The sequence below is a fragment of the Rhinolophus sinicus genome, chromosome 18, assembly GCF_057876585.1.
Source record: "Rhinolophus sinicus isolate RSI-liver-muscle chromosome 18, RSI-T2T, whole genome shotgun sequence".
Taxonomy (NCBI): domain Eukaryota; kingdom Metazoa; phylum Chordata; class Mammalia; order Chiroptera; family Rhinolophidae; genus Rhinolophus; species Rhinolophus sinicus.
In genome coordinates, this window is record NC_142518.1 from 14570291 (window position 1) to 14593435 (window position 23145).

General features: G+C 41.6%; 2 protein-coding genes across 2 annotated transcripts in view; one reads left to right on the forward strand and one right to left on the reverse strand.

Moving 5' to 3' along the window:
* The window catches only part of LOC148754556 (uncharacterized), an 86174-nt gene extending 72853 nt beyond the window's left edge, over positions 1-13321 (forward strand). The window contains exon 5 of the mRNA XM_088794807.1: positions 12970-13321. Within this exon, the coding sequence (XP_088650933.1) occupies positions 12970-13076 (107 nt within the window). The 3' untranslated portion in view covers positions 13077-13321. The remainder of the gene's footprint in view (positions 1-12969) is intronic.
* Positions 1-23145, reverse strand: part of SMPX (small muscle protein X-linked) — a 51608-nt gene that overhangs the window by 15380 nt on the left and 13083 nt on the right. Inside the window, exons 3-4 of the mRNA XM_019714591.3 lie at positions 20308-20394; positions 14249-14397 (exon numbers count right to left, since the gene is read on the reverse strand). Of these exons, the coding sequence (XP_019570150.1) occupies positions 14263-14397; positions 20308-20394 (222 nt within the window). The 3' untranslated portion in view covers positions 14249-14262. The remainder of the gene's footprint in view (positions 1-14248; positions 14398-20307; positions 20395-23145) is intronic.

Sequence of the window (23145 nt, forward strand, 5' to 3'; positions counted from 1 at the left end):
TAAAAAGTTTAACTACAAATAAAACCAGGTGGTAAGCTGCATTTGGCCTGTGGGCCCCAGTTTGCCAACTCTTGAGCTGTAGCAGTGACACAACTTAATAAACAGTCACAGAAATATTGTATCAATGCGGTTAAGTAACTGGTAGGTAGGTTGACGTTACTGGCAGAATTCCTCATCTATTATATTAGGATTGTCCTCATAATTTACACAGCATATTTCACCCCCATGAAGCTTTCCCTACCTGCCACATGGAGAGTCAGCTCAGGGGAATGGTTAAGAGGCAGACAACCTGGATTTGAATCCTGGGTGCCCCACTGTCTAGTTATGCCACCTTGGGGGAAGTCACATAACTTCTCTGTGCCTTAGTTATCTCACCTATAAAATACTAATTCATTTAAGAATCACAAGGTAAAGTGATTGGGACAGTGCCTGGCCCTTGGAAGCACCATTATAAGCATTAATGATTGTTGCTTCACTGATGCTTCAGATATCTGAATTTCAGCAAGGAAATTTGACCAAGTTGCTCACTATACCTTTGGATACTGGCTATGAAACTGTGGACCAGGTGATGGAATAGTTAGGGGATTTTGAATGTCCAGACCTAAACAATCTAGATTGATGGTTCTAGGTCAGTGGTTCTCAAAATGTGGCCTCCAAACAGCAGCTGCAGCCCCTGGGAACTTGCCAGAAATGCGCATTCGAGGAGTGCCTACTGAAGCCAGACCTACTGAATCAGAAACCCCTGACAAGGGGCCCAGAAATCTAAGTTTCAGGAAGCCCTCCAGATGAAGCTGGTGAATAAGAAAGTTTGAACCACTGCTCTAGGCCAATCTAAAGAGTTTCCACTGCTGCACCCCACAGGATGCTGTCTTTGGTGCTGCCTTGTCCCCCCACTCCCCTCAAGATCTCAGTTAAAGAGAGAGACAAGCTTCTCAAATTGGCGGATCAGACATGCAAAGCCAGGCTGGAGGAATGGCTACACTGTAGAATGCTGGAATGTGGACCTGAAATGCTCTCGTACGGTCAGAAGTGCCGGCCACACTTCACAAAGTTGTTTTGATGTTTAATAGAGATAGCTTTATTTTTTGCCTAACTCAAGTTTCTACCTCAGGTTTCTTGGCACTTGACCTTGTACATATTCAGTGAGGTTGTTGGTGGTGATGCAGATGTTCAGACACTGTGTTTCTAGCTAGCATCGTGGCCAAGACTGCAAGATCGCAGCAGATTGACCCCAAGTACAGGAGCAAAGCCCTGCCTAACACCTCTTGGCATGTCATCATTTGATCACCTAATGGGAACCGCTGCCACCCAGGAGGGAAGACTGAATCTGGAGTCGGTTATGAAGCGATGGCCCTGAGATGGGGAGGAGGTTCAAGGGTCATTCCAATGCAGTTGCATTTGCTCCCTGTGCTGGTCTCCAGGCATTATCAGCTGTTTTGTCTTAGCTGGGCCACGAGCTCTTCTTCCTATGCACTGGGAGTCCCTGCCCACCCAGAGGCTCTGAGACCAGCTCAGTTGGTGGGTAGCCGGCTCCTGGCAGTGGAAGCAGGACTATAATTGGCCCATAATTGGATTGCATGTGGCTCAGGATGACTCCCAGGCTCCCTCCCCCACTACAGATAAGCAGCAGTAAACTTCATCTATGATTCCGCAGGGAGTCTGGGACGCCATTTCTTGGCTGTTGGTGACAATGGAGAGCTTTCCAGAAGAATTGATTGACCTTTAGGGTGATGATTTGGGGGCAACATAAAGTTTTCTCCAGGCCTATTTGCTTGCTTCCTGGATTTTCTGAAATTAAGACATTTCAACCTGATTTTCAAATCCGTGTGTGTGTGTGTGTGTGTGTGTTTACATGTGTGTAAAGGACACAATATGATTTTTTTAAAAATTAGGCACGAGAAAACAGTAAATAGAGATGAAAATTGCGATAGTACATTTCCTTTGAAATATAGCTACAGACAGAAGTGGGTAGATTACTCCTAGCTCTTTCTGTGTCAGTGAGGAAAGTCCTTCTTAGTACAAGCAGAGCCATTATCTGTTCAGTTCGGGCCATGATACAGGCTGTAACTAACTCCGCCTTGGCACCACTGCAGGCTGCATGGTGATCCCACTTTTCTGATTAGAAGATATCACACTCATTTTCTACAACAATGGACTTAACTAGGCTTAATTAATAATTAGTCTTAAAAATGAACTTTCTCTGGAGGAAGAGGATGCTACATCTCACAATCTTCCACCCTGTGTGAAGTTTGAAGTCATGTAAGAATGAACTACTAATTCAACTCCTGCCCTACCTATCTCAGAGAACTGTTGTGAGCCTCGAAAGAGAGAATGAACACAGTACTTTGGAATTCTGAAAATCAAGTGCAAGGGCTTATTAATATTATTGCTATTATTAGCCTCTAATTAAAAGATGTGATTTAGTTTTTGCCACAAAACTACAAATAAGCCTTTGTTTCCTCGTGGCCTGGCTCACCATGTCCCCTTAAATGGCCATTTCACAAAGCCTCCAAGCCACCATGTTCTTTGGCACCTGTACGAGTTTATTACTGATTACCTATCTGTTTCACTCTTATTGAAAAGTAGACATTACTTAATTATCAAATTAACATCAGAAGGAAGAAGAAAGCACTTCTGGAGAGTAATAATAGGTGGAAATCGGATATAAATGGGGCATAAAGCAGGACAGGATGTCACAGAGAAGACACCCAGAGCACTTCTGCATGTTTAGATTGACAGGCATCTTGTTTTAGTTTCTGGACCAGACTCCAATAGTACATAGTCTGTGCACAAATGATTACTAAAAAGATGACATGCCTCTTTTTGGCCATCAGGCCCATTCAAAATGCTCAGAAAAATGGAGTCTGAAATGCCTTGTTTCACTTTTCCTTGATAGGAAGAGAAGAGCAGCTCCAAGGATTTCTTAAAGGAATTTTCTTTGGAAACGGTAGCTGGTGGTTTGAAAAATGGGACTGCAGTGCCTCCTCCAGGACAAAGAGGATACTTGAAGGTTAGACATCATCTCAGGAGCTGGCTCAAGCTCAGGGGATTCAAAGTAGGTGGTAACTGAGAAAGACCAAGAGATCCTCCCAGATGCTTACAAGTGCTTCAGTGAACTCATATTAGTCACAGGTAATTAGTGGGTTTTCATTTTCAGTGAGTTTTTTTCATATTCCCTGAGGAAATATGCTGAGCTACTCTTTGGAGACTATTTCCTTTAAAAAGCAACCAACCAGCCCCTGCCCTTGAAAGAAAGGGGCAGAGGGCAGAGTTGTGGGGACAACAAAGGGACTGAACACTTTCTAGATACCAGTTCATGCCAAGTGTCCCATCTGAGTAAACTCACTGTCTTCATGGTTCCCTTTCAGGATTGCTATTATCGTTCCTATTTATATATGTGGCTCAGACTGGTCAGGAACTTGTCCAAGGACACAGAATTACTACGTGACATAGCTAGAAGTGGAGCGCAGGTGTGTCCCACGGTATCCAGCACGTCCAGTGTCCAGTGCCCAGTGTCGTAACTTAAGTTCCTTCCGATGGTAGCATGCTATCATTAGTAATAATAATAATTACCACTGTGCTGAGGACTTTATACACACTGTGTAATTCGCTGTTTCTCAACCTCAGCACTATCAACATTTCTTATGGGCCCTGTCCTGTGCATTGGGGGATGTTTAGCAGCATCCCTGGCTTCTACCCACTAAATGCCAATAGTACCCACCCTGAGGTGTGACAACCAGCAATGTCTCCAAACATTGCTAAATGTCCCTTAGGGAGGGGAGCAAAATTGCCCCCGTGAGGTAGGTATTGTTCTCATTTTTCAGAAAACGAAACAGCGATCATGCTGAATCACAGACCAAGGGAATAGCAAAGCCAGGACATAAACCTATGCCTGAATCACCTCAAAAGTGTATGGTCTTCAACCTTCTTTCAGTAGAATATCTGTTTTCCAGCATCCCGTCTAGAATCTTTGTCACCTATATTCAAAGGCTGTATCTTGTTCCTTAATTCCTGCTGCAGCCATATGTGCTAAAGTTCCCTCTCATATCCTCACCCAGTTAGACTGTGAATTCCTTGAGGGTTGTCTTGTATTGCCTCCCTGTAATGTCGTAGGGCCTGGCACATAGTGAGTGCACAGATGTTTGCTTACTACGCAAACGAATGAATTCATTCCAGTACTTTAATCCTTCCCATTCAAATTTAGTTCATGCTGTGAACTTGCATTGTAAAGAAAAAGATTAATTCAGCCAAGGTAAATTCCAAGCAGCCCGTGTACAAAATGATTAGGAAATGAAAATTAAGTGAGGCTGAATAAATGGATGTTTGAACACTCAGAATTTAATAAACCAGTTTGGTAAGTTTTCAGCAATTAATTGTTGCCTCTGGAACTAAAGAGCAGCCATGACTCCTATTATTTGCATCCAAAATTGGGAGTCGGACAAGATCTAGGCAGTAAAATGTACATTGCTTGTTAAGGATTCAGCTGTGCCTGCAGCAGGTCAGGGCAGGTCTTCTGGGGTGGAAGGAAGTCTACTGTCCCTTCTACAGAAGGCACCCCCTGATGGGCAGTAGGCCACACTTGCTTTCTGCTGTTTTTTCAGCAGTCAAGATGCATCATTCGGAGCAGCCTTTGTGCCACCTGCCTGGACAAAAGTGACTGCAATCTGTCGACTGCTTAATAGAAATTTCCCTCCGTGGGAAGCCAATTGACCAGGCCTGCCTGGGATTAAAGCAGCCACCAGCTCGCCATCTGCATAGAGCCCTAAACCAGAGGGTGTGGGATGATCAGTTCACAGGCAGGGAGCGGCCGCAAGGGAGTGCAAGTGAAATGTGCAAGTCTTGATTTGTTCCTCGTGATTCCTTCTCCTTCTCAAATGCCACAACATGTGGAGGGAGTTCAAAGGAGCAGCGTTGTCACGATGCCGTCAAGCCTGGGTTGCTGCGTGGGCTGCACACAGCGTGAGTGGGAATGAGAGAAAAGGCTTCATGGGTAGGAGACGGCTGTCTCATGATGACACAGAGCTGCCTGCCAAGCCCTTGCTCATCCCGCTCATCCCGGGGAGCAAAGGCAGCCTCTGCAGAGGCCTGGCGTTCATTTTCTGCAGTTCTGTCAGCCCCGGGCCAGTTCCCTGTCACCCCCAGTGCTGCCACAATCGCTGCTATTCTGTCCCCTCTCTTCTCCCACCCCCCTTCCTTCCTTTTCTTCTCTTCCTTTGTCTTTCTCTCTTTCATCCTTTCTCTGACATTTACAGACATTAACCCTTCCCTTTTTTCAAGACCTTTAAAAAGACCAAATTATTTGTGATTCCATGCAATGTGCTGCCCATTCAACTGCACCCGGGTAGACACTGTCTGACTCGTGTGTATCCCCAAAGCCGACATCCTCGGCACCTGGTGCATGCTTTATGCTTAGTAAATGCTCATTGAATACATGAATGAATGCATACCTGAATGAATGAATCAATCAACGAGTCACGGTTGTGGTATCACCTCTTAGTGGAGGTGACAGTTTCTGCAGTCTCTTTAGCCTTTGCTTGTTTTACTCTGCCCTAACAGTGAAATATTTGCAAAACCTGGAAGACTACAACTAAAGGAACATTTTCTAAGAATGCAGTAGGTGATCGTGATTGAAAGGACTGGCTGTGGAGTATGACAAATGATGGTTTGCATCTCACATCTGCGACTTACAAACTGGGTGACCTTGGTCAAGTTACATGAACTCTCATTGCCTTCTTTCTCCCATAACTGAAATGGGCATCATAGTATATGCCGCATGCAGTCAGCACAAGGAGTACATGAAATAAAGCATGTGAAACACAAGACACAGTTTCAGGCATGTCATGAGCATATACTAAATGGTAATGCTACTGATGACAATAAAAATGATGACATTGTTGTTGGTGCTGATGATTAGTAATGCTTGACATTACTATTTTTAAAGACTTGATAAGCTGCTGAGATAACCTACTGCTTTCTGGTACATTTGCAATGAAAAAATGAACCAATAAAAAATAGTTGCATTTAAGGCCTAATACTATAACTCAAGAATATTCTATATATACCATATACCATAAATATATTTTGTTTACCAACTGACAAAAGAATCATATTTAAGAGTGCTTTATTCCTAAGTCTCTGCTTACTGTGAAGAGATTACAAATATTTGGCAATTAATTACTGTTCTCTTTTTATTAATGTTTTAATTTCTGTAAAATGCAATGCATCGATTGCTTGGAAAGGAAACTTTGCAACAAGTTAGTCCTGATACCAAACTTTCAAGTAGATAAATCAGGGTTAGTCACTCAGCACTACTAACATTTGTGACTGGATAATTATTTGTTGTGGTGGGCTATCCCGGGCATTGTGGAACATTTGCTAGCATCCCTGGTGTCTCCCCATTAGGTGACAGTAGCACCCCGTACCTCCCCCCAGTTGTGATAACTCAAACTGTCCAAACTGTCTACAGACATTGCCCTCCTCCCCTGTCAATCACTGAGATAGGGTAATGAGTTCCATTGCATTGGGAGCAGGGCAAGTGCCAGCCATAAGTGTCCTTAAGGCATGAAAATCTACTTGTCAGTGTACAAGGTGCTACAGACTTGGGTCCTGAATCACCTTAGCCTCTGCGAAGCTGGCTGGAGCAGAAGTTCTTCTCTGAGAAGAGAAGTAGACCTTCTCTTAGGTCTACTCCCTGAAAGCTCTCTCAGCAATTCCACCCCCACACCCCCAACCTTCCGGGATCTCTGTTTTAATAGAAACCATCCTGGTAGCGTCTGTGTGTTTACTATAAAGAGGCTCTTAAAGCAACTGCCACAATCAGCTTAAAGGCCCCTCACATTCACCCTCGAGAGTACTTAATGCCCATACAGGCTGTAATCAGGGCCTAGAACAATAACTTTGCCAGGCAGGAAAACAAATGAATAAAACCTTGATGCAGTTCAGAACCACTGCAGAACCCATCTTTATCCTAACCAAGTGGGGAGCAGAAAAAAAAATAGCATCACAAATCAAAAGAAATGTGGCTCCACTAGACATTGAAAAAATCTCAGCATAAAAACATTTCCTTCGAAGAAAGAATAGAGCTTCTGTAATTGGGTCAAAACAGGAAACATTTCAAATGTGAGGACAAAAAAAAATTCCAGCAAACCGGGGAAGACATTTGAAGAAGTTGTTGGGATTTTTTAAAGTTTAGTTCCATGTAAAACAATAAATATGTCCTCTGTCTTCTGGTGGAGGGAAAAGGTTATGAAATCATGATAAATGAAAAACTATGAGAAATAAATCATCTTAATTCTGAAGGTTGCAAAGCAACATAAAAATACTCTTATGAGAAAATGTAAAATATACAAAAACTTACAAGTGCTATGAATGACACTATACAAGAAAAATGTAAAAAGAGAACCAGTTCCCATTTACTGAGTATTTACCCCATCCCAGGAGCTGTGCCTGGATATAATTTTTAAAATACACCTCCTTAATCCTTTACAAGTACCCTATGAGGGAGACGCCATTTTCTGCTTTTTGTGAAACAAGGAAATAGAGACATAGAGCTCAAAGTTGCAAAGGTGAAAGATAATGAGAAGGAGTCTTCATGACCCCAAATCCCATATTGTGAGCAACTTTGTTGTATTGCATCCCATATGTAAATCCAAAAGAAAAGACTCAAAGGGAAGCTAAGTGAGTGTTATGCTAAAATGGTGATCTTACAGGTGATTACTTTTAATTTGCCAGCTCCTATTACATTGTTATAGTGTTTATACAAGTAGGTTTTTAAACTTATTGCATTTTACCATTTGAAAGGGATGATACTTCCCATTCACACATCAATTTAATCATCTGCCATTTATGTAGATATGGATTATGTTTACTCTAAGATGATCAAGGGTATGTTTCCCAAATATGGAGCTGCTAATATTGAATTGAGTGGTTGGTTATTGATTTGAGATCTTTCTTCTTTTTTAATAGAAGCACTTACAACTATAAACTTTCCTCTAAGCACTGTTGTTGCTGAATCATACAAGTTTTGGTGTGTTGTATTTTTGTTTACGTTCATCTCGAAGTATTTTCTAATTTCCCTTGTGGTTTCTTCTTTGACTCATTAGTTATCCAGAAGTGTGTTAAGTTCCACAACTTGTGAATTTCCCAAACTTCCTTCTGTTATTGACTTCTGATTTCATTCCATTGTAGTCCAAGAATATACTTTGCATGATTTCAATCCTTTTATATTTATTGAGACTGGCTTTATGGCCTAACATATATAGCCTGTCCTGGACAATGTGCCATATGCACTTGAGAAGAACGTGTATTCTGCTGTTGTTGGGTGGAATGTTCTGTAGATGTCAGTTATGTCCAGTTGGTTTATAGTGTTGTTCAAGTCTTTTATTTCTGCTATAGACTCATGTTTATGTCCCCTAAAAATTCCTATTTTGAAACCTAACCCCCAATGTGGTGGTATTTTGAGGAGGGGCCTTTGGGAGATGTTTAAGTCATGAGGGGAGAGCCCTCATTAATAGGATTAGTGCTTTTATAAAAGGACCCCAGAAAGCTTCCTTGCCACTTCTACCATGTGAGGACACAGTGAGAAGATGGGCATCTATGAACCAGGAAGCAGGTTCTCACCAGGGACCAAATCTTCCAGCACCCTGATCTTAGACTTCCAGTCTCCAGACTGTGAGAAATACATTTCTGTTCTTTATAAGCCACCCAGTCTATGGTATTCTGTTTTAGCAGCCCAAACAGATTGAGACAATTTCCTTGTTGATTTTTTGTCTAGTTCTAGGCATTGTTGAAGGTGGGGTATCAAAGTCTCCTGCTATTATTGTTGAATTATCCATTTCTCCCTTCAGTTCTGTCAGTTTGTTTCGTGTATTTTGGGAGTCTGTTGTTAGATACTGAGTGCACTTTTCATCATGCGTCTAGGTACATCGATTTGCCCTCCTGCCAATACTCTCAAAATTAGCCCTTGAATCAGCAGGAATGACCATGATGTGTAAAGCTTATCATTTAAAAGTAATGAGCACTTTATGTTCTCCTCCATCAGAAATGGCATCTCTCTGGATAACTGGTTGGTAAATATATCTTAATCTGGACATAAACATTCTTTGAAAAATAAAATCAAAGAATTCTTGAAAATTAAATGAATTTTACATGTTTTTCACCCCTTTTGAGGACTATGAACCAAACTTGATGTTTTCCCTAACTTTTTAGTTTCCCAGAAGAGTAAAATTATTATCAGTGAATTAAAGTCAAACTTCTGAGCACTTTACTGGTCATGGTCAACAAATTTACCTTCAACTCTTGAAAGAAAAGCTAGTCTTGCTTTTAAGTAGTAATCTCCCTGAGAATATAAGGACTTGGAAAGTTTATAAGAACATATCCCAAGAGGACACCAGACTTGCTGTGATCAGGGCACCAGTAACATTCTACATGCATGCCTTCTATGCTCAAGATATGCCTCAGCCTTTAAGGAGCTATATCCTGGCATCGTGAGAAGATTTGAACAATAAAAACAATATATCATTTATATCACTTTTGTAAGTATTGTGACAGCATAAATAGAAGATGGCAGGGATGGAGCACAGTGCTCGAAGGCGAAAACACATCTCCCCCAATAAGGCATTATAATGGTTCTTTTCAGATCTACAAAATCCAGATTCAAGGTTGGTTGGTAGATGTAGGGTATGGGATAGAGACTCACTTGGGATCATGGGGCTGCGTATGGGTACACATGAGTTGCAGATCATTCCAACTCATTCTCACTTACTGCCCTACAGCAGTGTTTCTAAAAGTGTGATCCAACACCCACTGAGTGCCCTCAAAAGAATTCCTGATGGAAAAATGCAGGTGCTTTCCTCAGTTCTTAAAGGCGAATGGGAATTAACTCTATAGATTTTCACTTTTATACATGGCCAAAAGCTACTAAGTGAATGATTAAAAATCACTAAAGTTTTGCATTTTTCTGAAACCCTGATTTAGTACATAATCATGAAATCTGGCTGCCATACAACGTTTGGTTATGCTGTAATGTCCGACACAGAGAGGAGGAATTCCTACAACTTCAGAATGACAGTTTCTTTCTAGTGCTTTCAATTGCTGCTGTCTTTGTGTTCATTAACATAATTGTAGAATTGTTCTTAGGGTTTAACCTTTGTTAATCATTTCTCCTGTGATTGCTGCTTTGCTACGACTTTGATATTTATTTTGTTCCTCTTCAATTTTTTATCATCACTGAGTTATTTTACCACTGGAAAAACAGGAGAGATAGGGTGGGCGGGTTGTGGCATCTTGTTTTGCTCTGCCCCCAAAATCTAAGTATTGCCTTAGAACAGGGGTGTCCAAACTGCGGCCCATGGGCCAAATGCGGCCCGCCATCCATTTTTAATTGGCCTGCAGCAAATTCCCAAAATATATTTAGTTTACTTAAACCAGATGAGGCAATACGTACTTCACCTCGAGTGAGTGGCCCGGCTGTTTGTGTATTTTACCGCGTATGGCCCTTGGTAAAAAACGTTGAAAAAAGTTTGGACACCCCTGCCTTAGAGCAATTGTTTGGTCTCACCTGGCTGGTCCATTTACGATGCTCTGGACATTCCATATGCCTAGAGGCTATCTCTGAGCCTCTGTTTAAACCACTCCATTCCCACCACCTCCTTGAAATGATCCCTGACCCCAAACTATCACGAATCCCTCCTCTCATAAGTCATAATATCAGTTCTCTCAACTGCCTATGTGTTAGTGGGTCATAAACAGCTGTGGAACGTCTTGAATCACTGAGCTGTTACCTAATTCTTGAATTGTTGTCTATCTTTTGAAGTATTTTATTTTATCTTTTCACCAAGACTTACGTATCCTGAGAGCAGAGACCAAGTTTGACATCTATATATCTTAGCACAGGATGAAGAGAGGGCCCATGCTATAGGATAGCTACAAAGGCTCTTTACTAGGCACCTGTTGTCTCATCTGAGGGTTGGGAGGGAGCAGACATGGACACAGAGTCTGCTGGACACCAGCCTTTCTCCAGGTTCCCCAGACCTCTGTGCATGAAGTCTGAGGTGGCATCTACTTCAGCTGCAAGCAAACAAGTTGACAGTGGCTTCTGATGGTGCACATAAGGGATTCCTGGTCATGCAACAAACAGCAGATATGGGAGCTTGTCAGGGATCTTGGTTTTCAGACATTGCCACTAGTCCTGTCTCTTCATCTGGCTCCTGGACCTGCTTAAATCACCATCTGGCCACCTTAAATCACAGCCAGGAGAATCCTGAGAGTTATGTGGCTGAACATCCTCCCTTTCCTGCCCTGTGCCTGTTCCAGCCTGGATCAGGGCCCCATTTGGGATACTCCTGCGTCTCTTGGTCTTGACTCATTTTCCGCTGTCTCCATGTTGCCTGGTTTTGGTTCCTGATTGGCTCCAGGCCCTAAGTCCTTTGCCACAGGCTATGATTCCTGATCTCTAACTGGCTAGTGATTAGCCTTTCTGGTTCTTGTCCTGGAATATTTTTAATTAATTTCCACAAATAAGTCAAGCCATGATACAGAGCATGGAAATAATCTAAAATGTCACTTAAAAAGAGGTGCTCATCTCAGATAGAAGGAGACGTTTCTCCATCTTCTATCTATACCTAAAGTACTGTAATAGTTACAGTGTGGACTTTGAGCCTTGAGTCTTGTGGTTTTCACAGTGGACTTATTCACTCAGTCTTCATACAATGAATGATCTGTTTGATCAAAGCATTGAACAATACATGGTGAGGATAGGTGACAAAGTGGTATTCTAAGAAGGAGGAAATCAACCAGTGAGGGGCTAAATGATGGCTGCTTCGGGGTATGATTGTTTATGAGTCCACTGAATCAATCAATGTTAAAAAATCCTCTCTCTCTGTGACCACAAACCGTGACCATGGAAGTCTCAAAATATGACATATTTTCAGGACAGGAATTGATGAGTCAAAAGCAAACCAGCTTAATACTCCTCCTACAAGAAATAAAGATCATTCCTTGGCTTAAAACAATGACTGTCCTCATTTGGAATTCAGATCAATTACCCTGATAACTTAGGTTTTCACATTCCTGTAGAATAAGGACTAATCAGCCTCTCTGGGTGGTTTTACATTATTAAATTTATTGAAGAGAAGAATCATTAAAGTCCTCCCTGAGAAAATCAAGTAACAAAAAATTTGTTCTCGTTACTCTGATACCTCTTTGATATTTTATTGAGTTGAGATTATTCCCCCTTACTATAACTATAGATCCAAGGCTATGAAATCAGCCTCACTGCCAGATAACACTGCAAGATCATTTTGGAGCCTAATTTTAAAATAGCATTCCTTGAATCTTCAAAACCAAGTGCTTCTGAAACTGGAACTGGGGTTAAATTTAGGTCGACTTGGATTTCATAAAAGCAAAACCCTTTAAAGTTTACATTAAAAATTAATGTGTCTAACTGAAGAGCCTTGGTTGGGTGATGATAATAAATATTACAGAAAGTTAATTTCCCTTCTCTGGGCTTTCTCACAAGAAAGTTATGCAGCTTCCTCCCAAACATATTGGAATATTTCAGCTCAGCTTGGCAACACAGGCGGGACTGAGTGTAATGATGCCCAGTCATCAATTGGTTGCATTCTGTCATAAATAATAGCAAGTGTGTGTACCATGCTTTGGGCCAGTTCCAGCTGATGTCACTTTGTCCCCATCCAGGTTCCTGGGATTCATTCTGTGATCATAAAATCCACTGTGTTTTACTCTTACCCCTTTTTCCTTTTACGCAACTGTGTTGAAAACACTATATACTGTTCTGTTATTTTAACTCAAAATGGCTCCTCTCTTTCTCTGTACTATAAAGACATTTTTTTTTTTGGTAGAACTAACTTGCAAATGTTCTAGTAAGTCAGCATAAGCATGACACAAGTAACATTGCCATTACTCACGGGGCTGTCTCACAGAACATTGTGTTCTTCCTTATGTCTACAGGAGGAGACATAGCAAGGCTCGGCCCCACTGACCTGCTTGCCTCCATGATCTCTGTGCTCAGAAGACCTCACCCTCACACCCTCAGGAAGCAAGCAGTCCTTCTGTAGGTGCAGCGGGAGGAAGGAGTGAAGCTGTCTAACAAGTAGGTGCCAGTACTGACTTTGAGATCAGACCTCCTTTTTAGGGTGCATGAGGGATGGGGAAAATCAGTCTCTATAAGACTCATCTCAACAATGGGGGCAACGGTTGGATATCATGAGGCTTAACAGAAACAATGGAAACACTGGATATAACCCTTTTCCCACAGTATCTGGCACATGGTAAATGATTAATAAATGTTTCTAGTGTTCAGCGCATAGCAGATGATCAATAAATATTGGTTGAATAAATGAGTGGATGAATGAACAAACGAATGAACAAACGAATGAACAAATGAATGAATAAATGAATGAAACAGATAAATACCTGTTTTATGTTCCCAGTATAGATTCCTCTCCTCTAAACTTCTGCTTTAAAAAAAAAATGGAATAGACTGTGCACGGCGGGATCCAGTAATGTTGGATGAAGTAGATTTGCTCTCATTGTATCATAGGAGAAAGAGCTATGATTTGGGTCAATTCCACACGCCCCCTGCTGGCAGAATTCCCATAACAGTCCGCAGGTGTCAGGTCTGCAGATGGAGGCCCAGGCTGAGCCCTCACTAGGGGATCTTTATTGACCGATTCCAATTAAAATGAAAATAAGCTCATAGGAGCCATTTATAGTGCCTCCTTGGGCAGCAAATATAGTTTAGAGCCTAACCATCCCTCGTCCACACCCAGAGTCATTACCAGGTTCTCTTGGTCTGCCTTACACTCAAGGATCACTGGTCAAGGCCTGAACTCCTGGTCTCTGCCCTCCGTACACTTCTGAACTTCCTCAGCTCCTTGCTCCTCTGATCCTCCCCTCAGGAATAGGCATCTAGGTGGGGAGACTGTGGCATGGAATGAGGGAGGGCTCCCTGGCCCCCAAGATCAAAAGCTCTTCAAGGCCCCCTCTCGAGCATCTTTCCTCTCCCCAACTAAGAAGGTGACCAGAAAGGCAATGGCAGGCAAACATCCTCAATGTCTCTCTGACTGGTTACAGAATAAGACAGGCTCCAGAGCTCAGCTTTACATACCAGAAAACCTTTGCCCCACCAATACTGGTCTAAACAGAAAGCCCAGATACTTAAATGCTTCTGGAATTCCAGACTCCTTCTGTGGTCTTTTTGAGACAAAGGAAATGGTTTTTCACTCACCTTTATTCTTCCAACTACTGTTCAGCTTTGGGGACATATTTCAGTTCACTTTTAATATTCTGGATCTCCGATAGGTTGACCGCAGGTCCTGGAAGTTTCTTCGCTCCTGGAATTGGCTTCTTCTCCTCATCCGAGGTGGGAGGAGCACCCTGAAGAGAAAGAAAAGAAGGAAGGGAGATTCAGCTTTCTGAAAAAGACGTTTCGTCTGTCTGGGTTATGGACGTGAAGCAGACAAAAATCAAAGCAATAGTAATGACAGAGTCTAATTCTAGCAGAGTGACTTTTTCTTGTGTTGTTGAAACACCCTCAGAGTTTCCAGAAGATCTCTTGAAGTTTGTAGAGAAATGTGGAATAAAGTTGGAAGAAGAAAACAAGTAATTTCCACGTAACTTAGAAAACACCAGAGTGCTGTTCAGTGTCTGATTACTAATAAAAATTACCACTAGTTAGAAGGATTCATGTTTCGAAGACAAGAATCTTACAGGATCAAATTTAATTTGGTATCATACAATCATAATATGCCTGAAGAGCAGAAATTTGTGGACTATTAATGTATGGCTGGCTCTAAGAATGACTTAGTCCACGAGTTTTCAGATGTTTTCTGGAGGGTGCAGTGGCTGCTGGCCTTTGTTCCAATGACATCTCTGGGAAGCATAAACAAACTGAAATTCACATAAGCAAAACCTCTTTGAATGTGGGTGTGATAAGATGGAACGACAGAGGAGGCCCAGCTCTCCCCTCCTGCTTTGAAAAGTATTTTAAATTTCCTATCATTTTGTGTTTTTATTTTGTTGTAGCTTTAGGATAGGACCACATTCTATACTTTTTTTGTGTGGTTTCTCCAATGCCTAGTACAGAAGTGCACACGCATACTTGTCTTTTGTTATCTGATTAACCCTGAGAATGTACTATAGTGACAAATCTATGCCTGTATGTACATACACCAAAAACATATTAACAGTGAATGTAAAACAGTAAGATCAGTTGCTGTGTGTGGCTCCTAGAATTCCAACTCACTACTACAGAAGAAAGTTGTTTTTGTTAGCTCATTCCTCGAATTTGCTAGAGGTCAGAGGCATGTTCTCGTCAGCTCTGGAAGGAAGGTGTTGGAGGAACATTTGATCACCCTGGCAGCCACAAGAACACACCTCTCAGATCAGTTTCCTGCTGGGAGGGTAATTGAATGATGGCCCCAGCTGCTTCACCCTGAAACCCGCCCATCACCACACTGAGGTCACACTTCCCACGGCTGCTTGTGGCCAATGACTGAATGCCACAGGATCCTAAGGCAGGTCCATTTCTGGGAGACATGGGACTCCTCTGGAAGGGACTTCGGCTTGAGAAGTTTTCTTAGAACAGCACTGAGGTCTAAGACGCTTCCACCCAACCCTCTGTCCAACTCTCCTTCACCTGTATCACCGTCTGATGACCCTCCCATTTTCCTTAGGAGTGTTTTCCCCAATACATATTTTGCACATCTAATCCCATCTTTGGGTCTGCTTCTTGAAGGACCCAAACCAGCACAGTCCCAATGTCTGACTGGAAGAACTCAACCTGTTAGGCCAACAACTGGTTGAACCAATACAGTTCTGGGGGAAAAGAGTAAGAGACCCCCTGTTTGCCTTAGTTTCCAGCCCTATGCCCACACTCATTGCCAGCCTAACTAGGCAGCCCTGTAATGGGTATTAAAGCTGATGCTGTGCCCCCATCTGGCTCCTACGTCTAGTTCTCAGATTATTTAGACCCTAACGGGAAAGGGAAGAAAGTGTTCAAGCTTCCCAAACTCTAACTTGGTAGACCTGTTCTTTATAGAAATGTTTTTAAATTGCTTCTTTGAGGGGGTGAGTAGAAATATAAAATATTGAGGGGCTATTCCTCTACTAAGGGCTAATTGTTTTTCCTAGAGTCGTTTTCTTTGAATCTGGCACAGTGCTGATAAAATAGCAAATGTGTCGGCCACACAAAATGATAAAGTAATTCAATGTAGAGTGTGCCTGTTGTAAATACCTGGAAAATATTGTTTCCCCAAGTCAGTGTACAGAGCCATAGGCTTGGCTTCCTTTCATGTATGCACATTCATCATTTATAAGTGAAGGCTTAGAAGAAATAATTAAAACTGCTAAACCTCCACTTGGAGGACCGGGTATTCCAAACTGTTTTTTGCTGGGCTTTTGGAAAGAAATTTTAAACAGGGCTATGAAGTGATTTTTTTTAATATCTGTAGCAGTGAAATGAAAAATGTTTCCTCACTGATAAATGTTCCCATGGTTGTTAGGTGGGTGAATCTTAATAAGGAAGCACGAAGGAGAAAAATGTGTCCAATTCCTTTCATTAAGTTCCCAGGTAAGTCACGTTCACTATCTTTGTAATACCGAAGGGCGCTATATTGGCACATTTAACACATAAAGCCAATGTGTGTCGTTATGTGTCTGTGCAAAGATGTATTACGTGAACACACACATATATAGGATGATAAGATTTATTATTAGGCACTTTCTTTTCAAGGTATTCAAACCTCAATGCATTGTTTTGTTTCGTTTATCAAGGTAAGCTTTTTGGCACTTGTTTTGGTAAGGTCACATGTAGGTGAAAATTATAAGTAGATGTATTTAATAAGTAGATAATATGATATTGACTCAGGAAAGGGGTTAGTGGTGGTGCATATTCTTAACTGAATCTTCTCTCATCTTTTAAAAATAATGGCAGTCAGATTCTATTTCTTCTATGAATTTGATATTATAAGAATTATAATAAATTAAGGCATGAACAAGCAGGGTTCCAGATGGCCCCATTTGACTAATAAGTACGTTTTTTTCTTTTGTAAATAGATATTTGAATTGAGAAAGGACATGGGAGACATTCTTTGGTTTAGATAAAAAGAGCTGGAGAGAAGACTTATCAGCCCCAGACTATTCCCAGTTTCAGGAATGGCTGTTATCAAGGGAAATGTTCACTTTGGGGGTGATGGAGTATTTGTAAAATTTGGCTCAATGGTGAACCATTTTCCAGCTATCTAGCCTTCATCTCCCTCTTCACTACCAGATGCCCTACTGAGTTTTCCCCTAAACTCTTCTGTGTGGGTCAGTGCAGTCTGATGTACTCATTCATGCTCAAACACTGAAGATGTAATAATAGCAGCAAACACACTGTTAGCTATTCTAAGTTACATGTCCTAACTAATCCTCACATCAACCTATAAATCTGGTACTATTATTATGCCTCTTTTACAGTTGATGAAACTGAAGCACAACAGCCACACAGCTAGGATGTGTTGGGACCAGAATTTAATTGTGTGTTTGCATCTTGTAAAGGGACCAGATGGAGAGGGCAATAATTAACAGAAAATCCCAGTGTGCTATTTTGTGCCTTAATAATCATGGAATTTCAGTCAAAAGAGACATTTGGAAGGCAGAGTAGGGGCTTGTCAATACCCTTCAAATCACTTCAAGCGAGCAGCTGCCTTGTCTTATACAAAAGACCAGCCGTGCTTATTAGGATTTGGCTGTAAGGCCTCTATGTTGGATACATGCCAAGCTCTGGCTGGGCAGAGCGGACGGAGAGTGCGCTCCAGCTCTGTGAGCAGAGCAAAGGGCTCACGGAGACCATAGGGGGTTGGAGACCCAGCCAGTGCTCACAGGCCTTGTCAACTGGCCAAAGGCTTATCCTTGCTTCCTGCTGAGGTACATCCTTTTCTTCATGTCTGAGATGGCGTCCAAGGTTGAGATGGAGGAGCTACTGGCTGTGGTAAATGTGCTGTCCATTCAGGGATGCTATGTTTTGATCTCCACTTTATCTAGTGATTATCTTAATGCAAGGCTAGGTAACAAATCCAAAATCTAAGAGCATAAGCAAATCCAAGTTTGCAAATTGCATAATAATAAAAAGTATGGTTCTATGTTATTTGGAATTCAGATTCCATTTTCCCATTCAAACTATGTCACAAAAGGTGGCTGGGGCCTCAAGTGAGTCCACAAAAATCCTACTTAACCCACCTTGTAGCCAAGCCAAGCTGCCTAACTGCTCTCCTTAAATGTGGTTTCCATGAAAAACTTACTCTAAGATCCAACCCAGAACTTGAGTCATTAGATCCCACTCCTCCCTAAGACCCACAAGTCCCAGGGGATCATTTTTGCTCTTACAGTAAGGGACTACAACCCCTAACACCTCCTTCCTGATCCATGAGCCCCAAGAGAAAGGTTTAGCTCAGTTCAAGAAATACTCCTGGTGTCTCTGTAGATACCTCACTCCCTTCCATCCTGGAAATACTGGTTGGCCATTTATATATGTTGCTGGTCATAGAGTAGTTCACAAACCAGGTTGTATCAGTTCTTGGCTGTTTTAGAATATGCTGGAACCATCAGACTGGGGCAAAGGCAGGAGTGAAAGCAAAGTGCTTCCTCAAACCCCTAACTGGGACACGTGTGGAGGAGAGGGCCCTCTGTACCAAGATGGAAGTGGAGATGTAAGCCTCCAACACAACTGTTACATCAGTTACATTAGTGAGAAAAGAGGGTCACGCTACCTTCCCACTGATTGCCCTGGTAGTGACAGACACAGCTTAAGAGGAAACACAGGAAGAAAATCTAATTACAGATCAGTGGAGGTGTAGAAAGAATTCCACTGCCCTCCCTTCTACCTCCCCATGCCTTTTCTTACAGCACACAAAGTAATAGGCCAAATAGTCCTTCATGAAAATTGGATAATTAGATCAACTGAATAATCATTTATTGAATACCTGCTAGGCTATGCCATGTTGTTATATCACCAGCTCTTTTCTCACAGTGAGCCTCTGCGGAATGGAGGGGGTCGTATTTTGCAGACATAGACTCAGAAATACCTGACCAAAGTCCCAGAGGGAGAGCTCACGATCATGAGTTAACTGGACCGCCAAGTTAGCAGCATCAGAACTGGAGATTATGTATCATAAGAAAAGGATAGGGCTGAGTCTTTTCAACTTGAATGTTCAAAATTTTTGCTTATCAAACGTGACTTAGTGGCTGAAGTTCCAGAACGTGGTGATATCACTCAAACACTCCATCTCCTCCTTACAAAAATTATCTTTCTATTAATAGGAGACTGGCACCACTAACTTAAGACCATGTCAAGAATTATTTATGGGGAAAAAAAGGTTAGATGCGGGACAACCAAAGTTTTATTAGGAAACTTTGAAATGATGATAGGTTTCCTTTTAGGATAAATACCCAAAACATCACCTGAAAAGTTCACAAAGCCTTTTTAACCTTTTTAAAAAGATAAAATACAGTTTGCTATACCCTATGGCTTTATTTAATTCCATTTTACTTGTTTTGTGCTAATGACATACCCGAAAACCTTAATGATTTTTTTCAGAATCAGACCTTCCAGGTTTCATCAGAAAAGTCACAATTGGGGAAGAAATATAAACATTTGGGAAGGGAACTTTATTTATTGTACTCATTATTAATTTTAGTCTCCATTTTTGAAGACCAGGTATTTGAATATGGAGGAGAAGTAAAGAATTAGAGGGAGGGGAAAATACCAAAATTGATAGACTCCCTTGCAAAGTCCTATTTTCCAAGGAAATAACCAGAGATTGGGGCTTTTTGTTTGAACCCACAAGTAATTTAACGTGCTTATTACCTGTTCTCCCACTGGGGTTCATCACTCGTCAGAAGCTGTACTAAATACATCCTGCTCAGATCAATAAAAGCTCCAGAGTGAAAACTTACGAAGCTAGTGACTGTCGTGGACCAAGAGCATCTGAGAGGCTCTGCTCCCCCCCACACCCCCACACACACAGACACACACAGGCACACACAATCAGTCCACATAACTACATGTTAAACTCATCATCTTCAAGTAACTGTGCCAGCACTTAAATTCAGCTGAAGGGAAATTCATGGCTGATTGAGTAAGACAACCAAAGGAATGTATATGCTATGTGATAACTTCTTGACCTACATCCATTTGTGCCCTCCCTTGTCCTGGAGAGCCGGCCTTCACCTTGCCTCTGCCCCACTCTAGTCAGGATTTTGGAGGAGAAAGACAGTGCTGAGCTCTGCCGGCTAAGTTTTCCTCACCTCCTCTGTTTCCGGAGTACATTCTTTTCTTCTGGGGGGTTGCCCAGCTCCTGGCCGAAAGGCTCCCATTGGGATATTAATATTTGCCTAAAAGAGAAAACAGGGTAGATTTAGCTCAAGAAAAGTAAGAAATTGCAATGACATTCTGAGACGGTAATCGCTTTGAGGAAAAAAAAACGCATCTGAAAAGTACATCTTTAAAGCTTTGTACCTCCAGAAAATTGTGTAATGACAGTACAAAAATATGCAAAGGAAAATTTGACTTCCACTTGTTACATATTTCTGGTACTCATCCTTAGGTCTGTGTACTGATTTCACAATTCTCTGTTGGATGGAAGAAGTTGAAGACAATTTGTTCTAGCTGTTACCCTCCTGTGGTGCTTAATATTTTCCTGTCTCTGGGATGAGGAAGGAACACATAATGATAGGAAAGGAGACAGCATTTACAGAAGCCATCCCACACCTTAGCCCTCCTTCAAGTTCCTTCAGATTTACCATCAGAGGGGGCCAATCACACCTCCTAAACCGCCTCCTCTTTTCCATAATGTCCTAGAGCTGTTCCAGCACTTCCTTACGTCTCTGTAATTGACAATCTTCTGCCTTCTTTCCAACACACCAATGTGTAAGGAAAGTGCTGGAAAGTCAATCCCCCTTACCCTCATCTCCCACCCCCCACCCCCCACCCCCTTACCCTCTGGCACCTCAATAAATTTAATTAAAAAAAAAAAAAAGAAAGTGCTGGAAAGTCAAGTTCATAGGTATTACAGTTCATAGATTCTTGTCCTTTATTAAAGTGACATACGAATATCCATGTATAGTTAACCAAAAAATACCTTCTAGTAAACATGAACTATGCTAAACATTAAATTGTGCAAGGAATGTACTGACACAGTAATTTGAACTAACGCCGAGGTCGCCAGTTCGATTCCCACAGGGGCCAGTAAGCTACACCCTCTACAGCTAAGATTGTGAACAACGGCTTTCCCTGGAGCTGGGCTGCCATGAGCAGCTGGAGGTCTGCATGAGCGGCTGTGGGCTACCGTGTGCAGCCATGAGTGGCTGGCAGCCAGCATGAGTGGCCGGAAAAAAAAAATTTTTGAATTTTGTCCTTATTTCATCTGATATCAAAAGGCAAGAATGTTTAATGCAGACCAAAAATATCTTCAACCAGGAGTACCACTCACATAAAACAAGCATTAAAGCTTTTTTTTAAGTAGAACATAATTTTTTTTCCACACAAGATGAAGCATTGCATTATGAGTAATTGGATATGTGGGCTTGAAAAGTTGAAATTGCATTTTGATGAAAATGATGCCTGAGCAGAGGGAGTAAAATATTTTACCTTATGACACAGTTTGGATAATTTTGGTACCACACCAAATGAAATTATTAGGAAGTGTGTTAGGATCCATTTGGAACTGCTTGATAATGAAATCTATTGCCAGGGGAATGTTTAACTCCAGACACAGGAAGTATCCAGTGTCCATGTTCAGGCAACATGGCGGGTCTGTGTTCTGTTCCCGAGAGCAAGAAGTTACTTTTTCCACCTAGGGGCTTTAAAACTCCGTTCCCTACTAGAATAATGCTGATCCCACAAAAAGGAAACAGATCCAAAAAGCTTGTGGTGGGTGTAAAGAGAGGTACATCACCATTCCTAGGGCCAAGAAGCCAAGAAATATTTTTGGTCAGTATGTACCACATATGCTAAAATATAAGTGCAGCACAATTTTAGGGGGAAGCATTTTGGAAAACCTAAGGCTGATCTTTCTATGCTATTCCTTTGCTTAATGGAAATACAGGTGGCTTAGAGTGGGAGGAGGAGGGAGTGTAAGACAAAGGGGAAAATATGTCTTATATGGTGGCAAATATGGTATCATACTTCCTGAATTCCAACAGGCACCTCTTTTAATATCTCTGAAATCAGAATGTGTTACAACCAATGGTATCCTAACATTTGAATTGGCATATTTGTTTTATTTCTTAGTAGGACATAAAATAATAGTATTTTATAATTGACAATGTCATAGATTAGATGAAATATCATTAGGGCCCTGACAAAAGATCAAAACAAGGTAATAAGACCCACAGAAGATGGTCTCTATTGAACCAATAACTATTTTCATTACTACAGACAGTTTGGATAAAAGAGGGGAAAAGGTGATATAGCGACTATTTGGGAGAAGGTTAACCAGTTAAAAGTTTAATTATGTCACCACTACCCTGACCCATTTAGTAAACATCTACAGAGGGCATCTTCGCAATGGTGAATTCAAGTTAACATTATTTCTGAAAGACTTGATTGCTAAACTAACCCGTTTAATCAAGTGTGTATGCTCTATAGTAGGTTGTAATTTTCGGTAAAGGAACATGTAAAAGTAATCGAGGATACTGGGTCAATGAAGGACATGCTATGGGAATACCACTTTTTCTTGCTCAGAGATTAATTTTAGCAATGCATGTGGCCTCTCCGTGATACACGGGTTGTTTGTGGTAGTGAAAAGAGCCCAATGCTGTGAGTTGCTACAGCTTCTCTGTACTTGAAAAAGTGACAACTGCTCTGGATCTCATCTTCCCCACTTGTAATATGAATGTTAGGCTTCGTCAATGGTTTTCAAACCTCTTAGCCATGGAAAACTTCCTTTAAGTAAAGTATTGTGAGAACGTCTAAAATGCAAACTAGGTAGAGGTGGAACTGCTCTGGCTAAGGTGGTAGGTAGCCCAGACCCCATCAGCTTCCCCCAAGTGCTAGGCCATGAGCAGTTCCTTGGAACTTGGAGAGCCAAACTAATAACCACTGACGGAGATCATCCCTAAGTGGATGAGTATTGACATGTATTT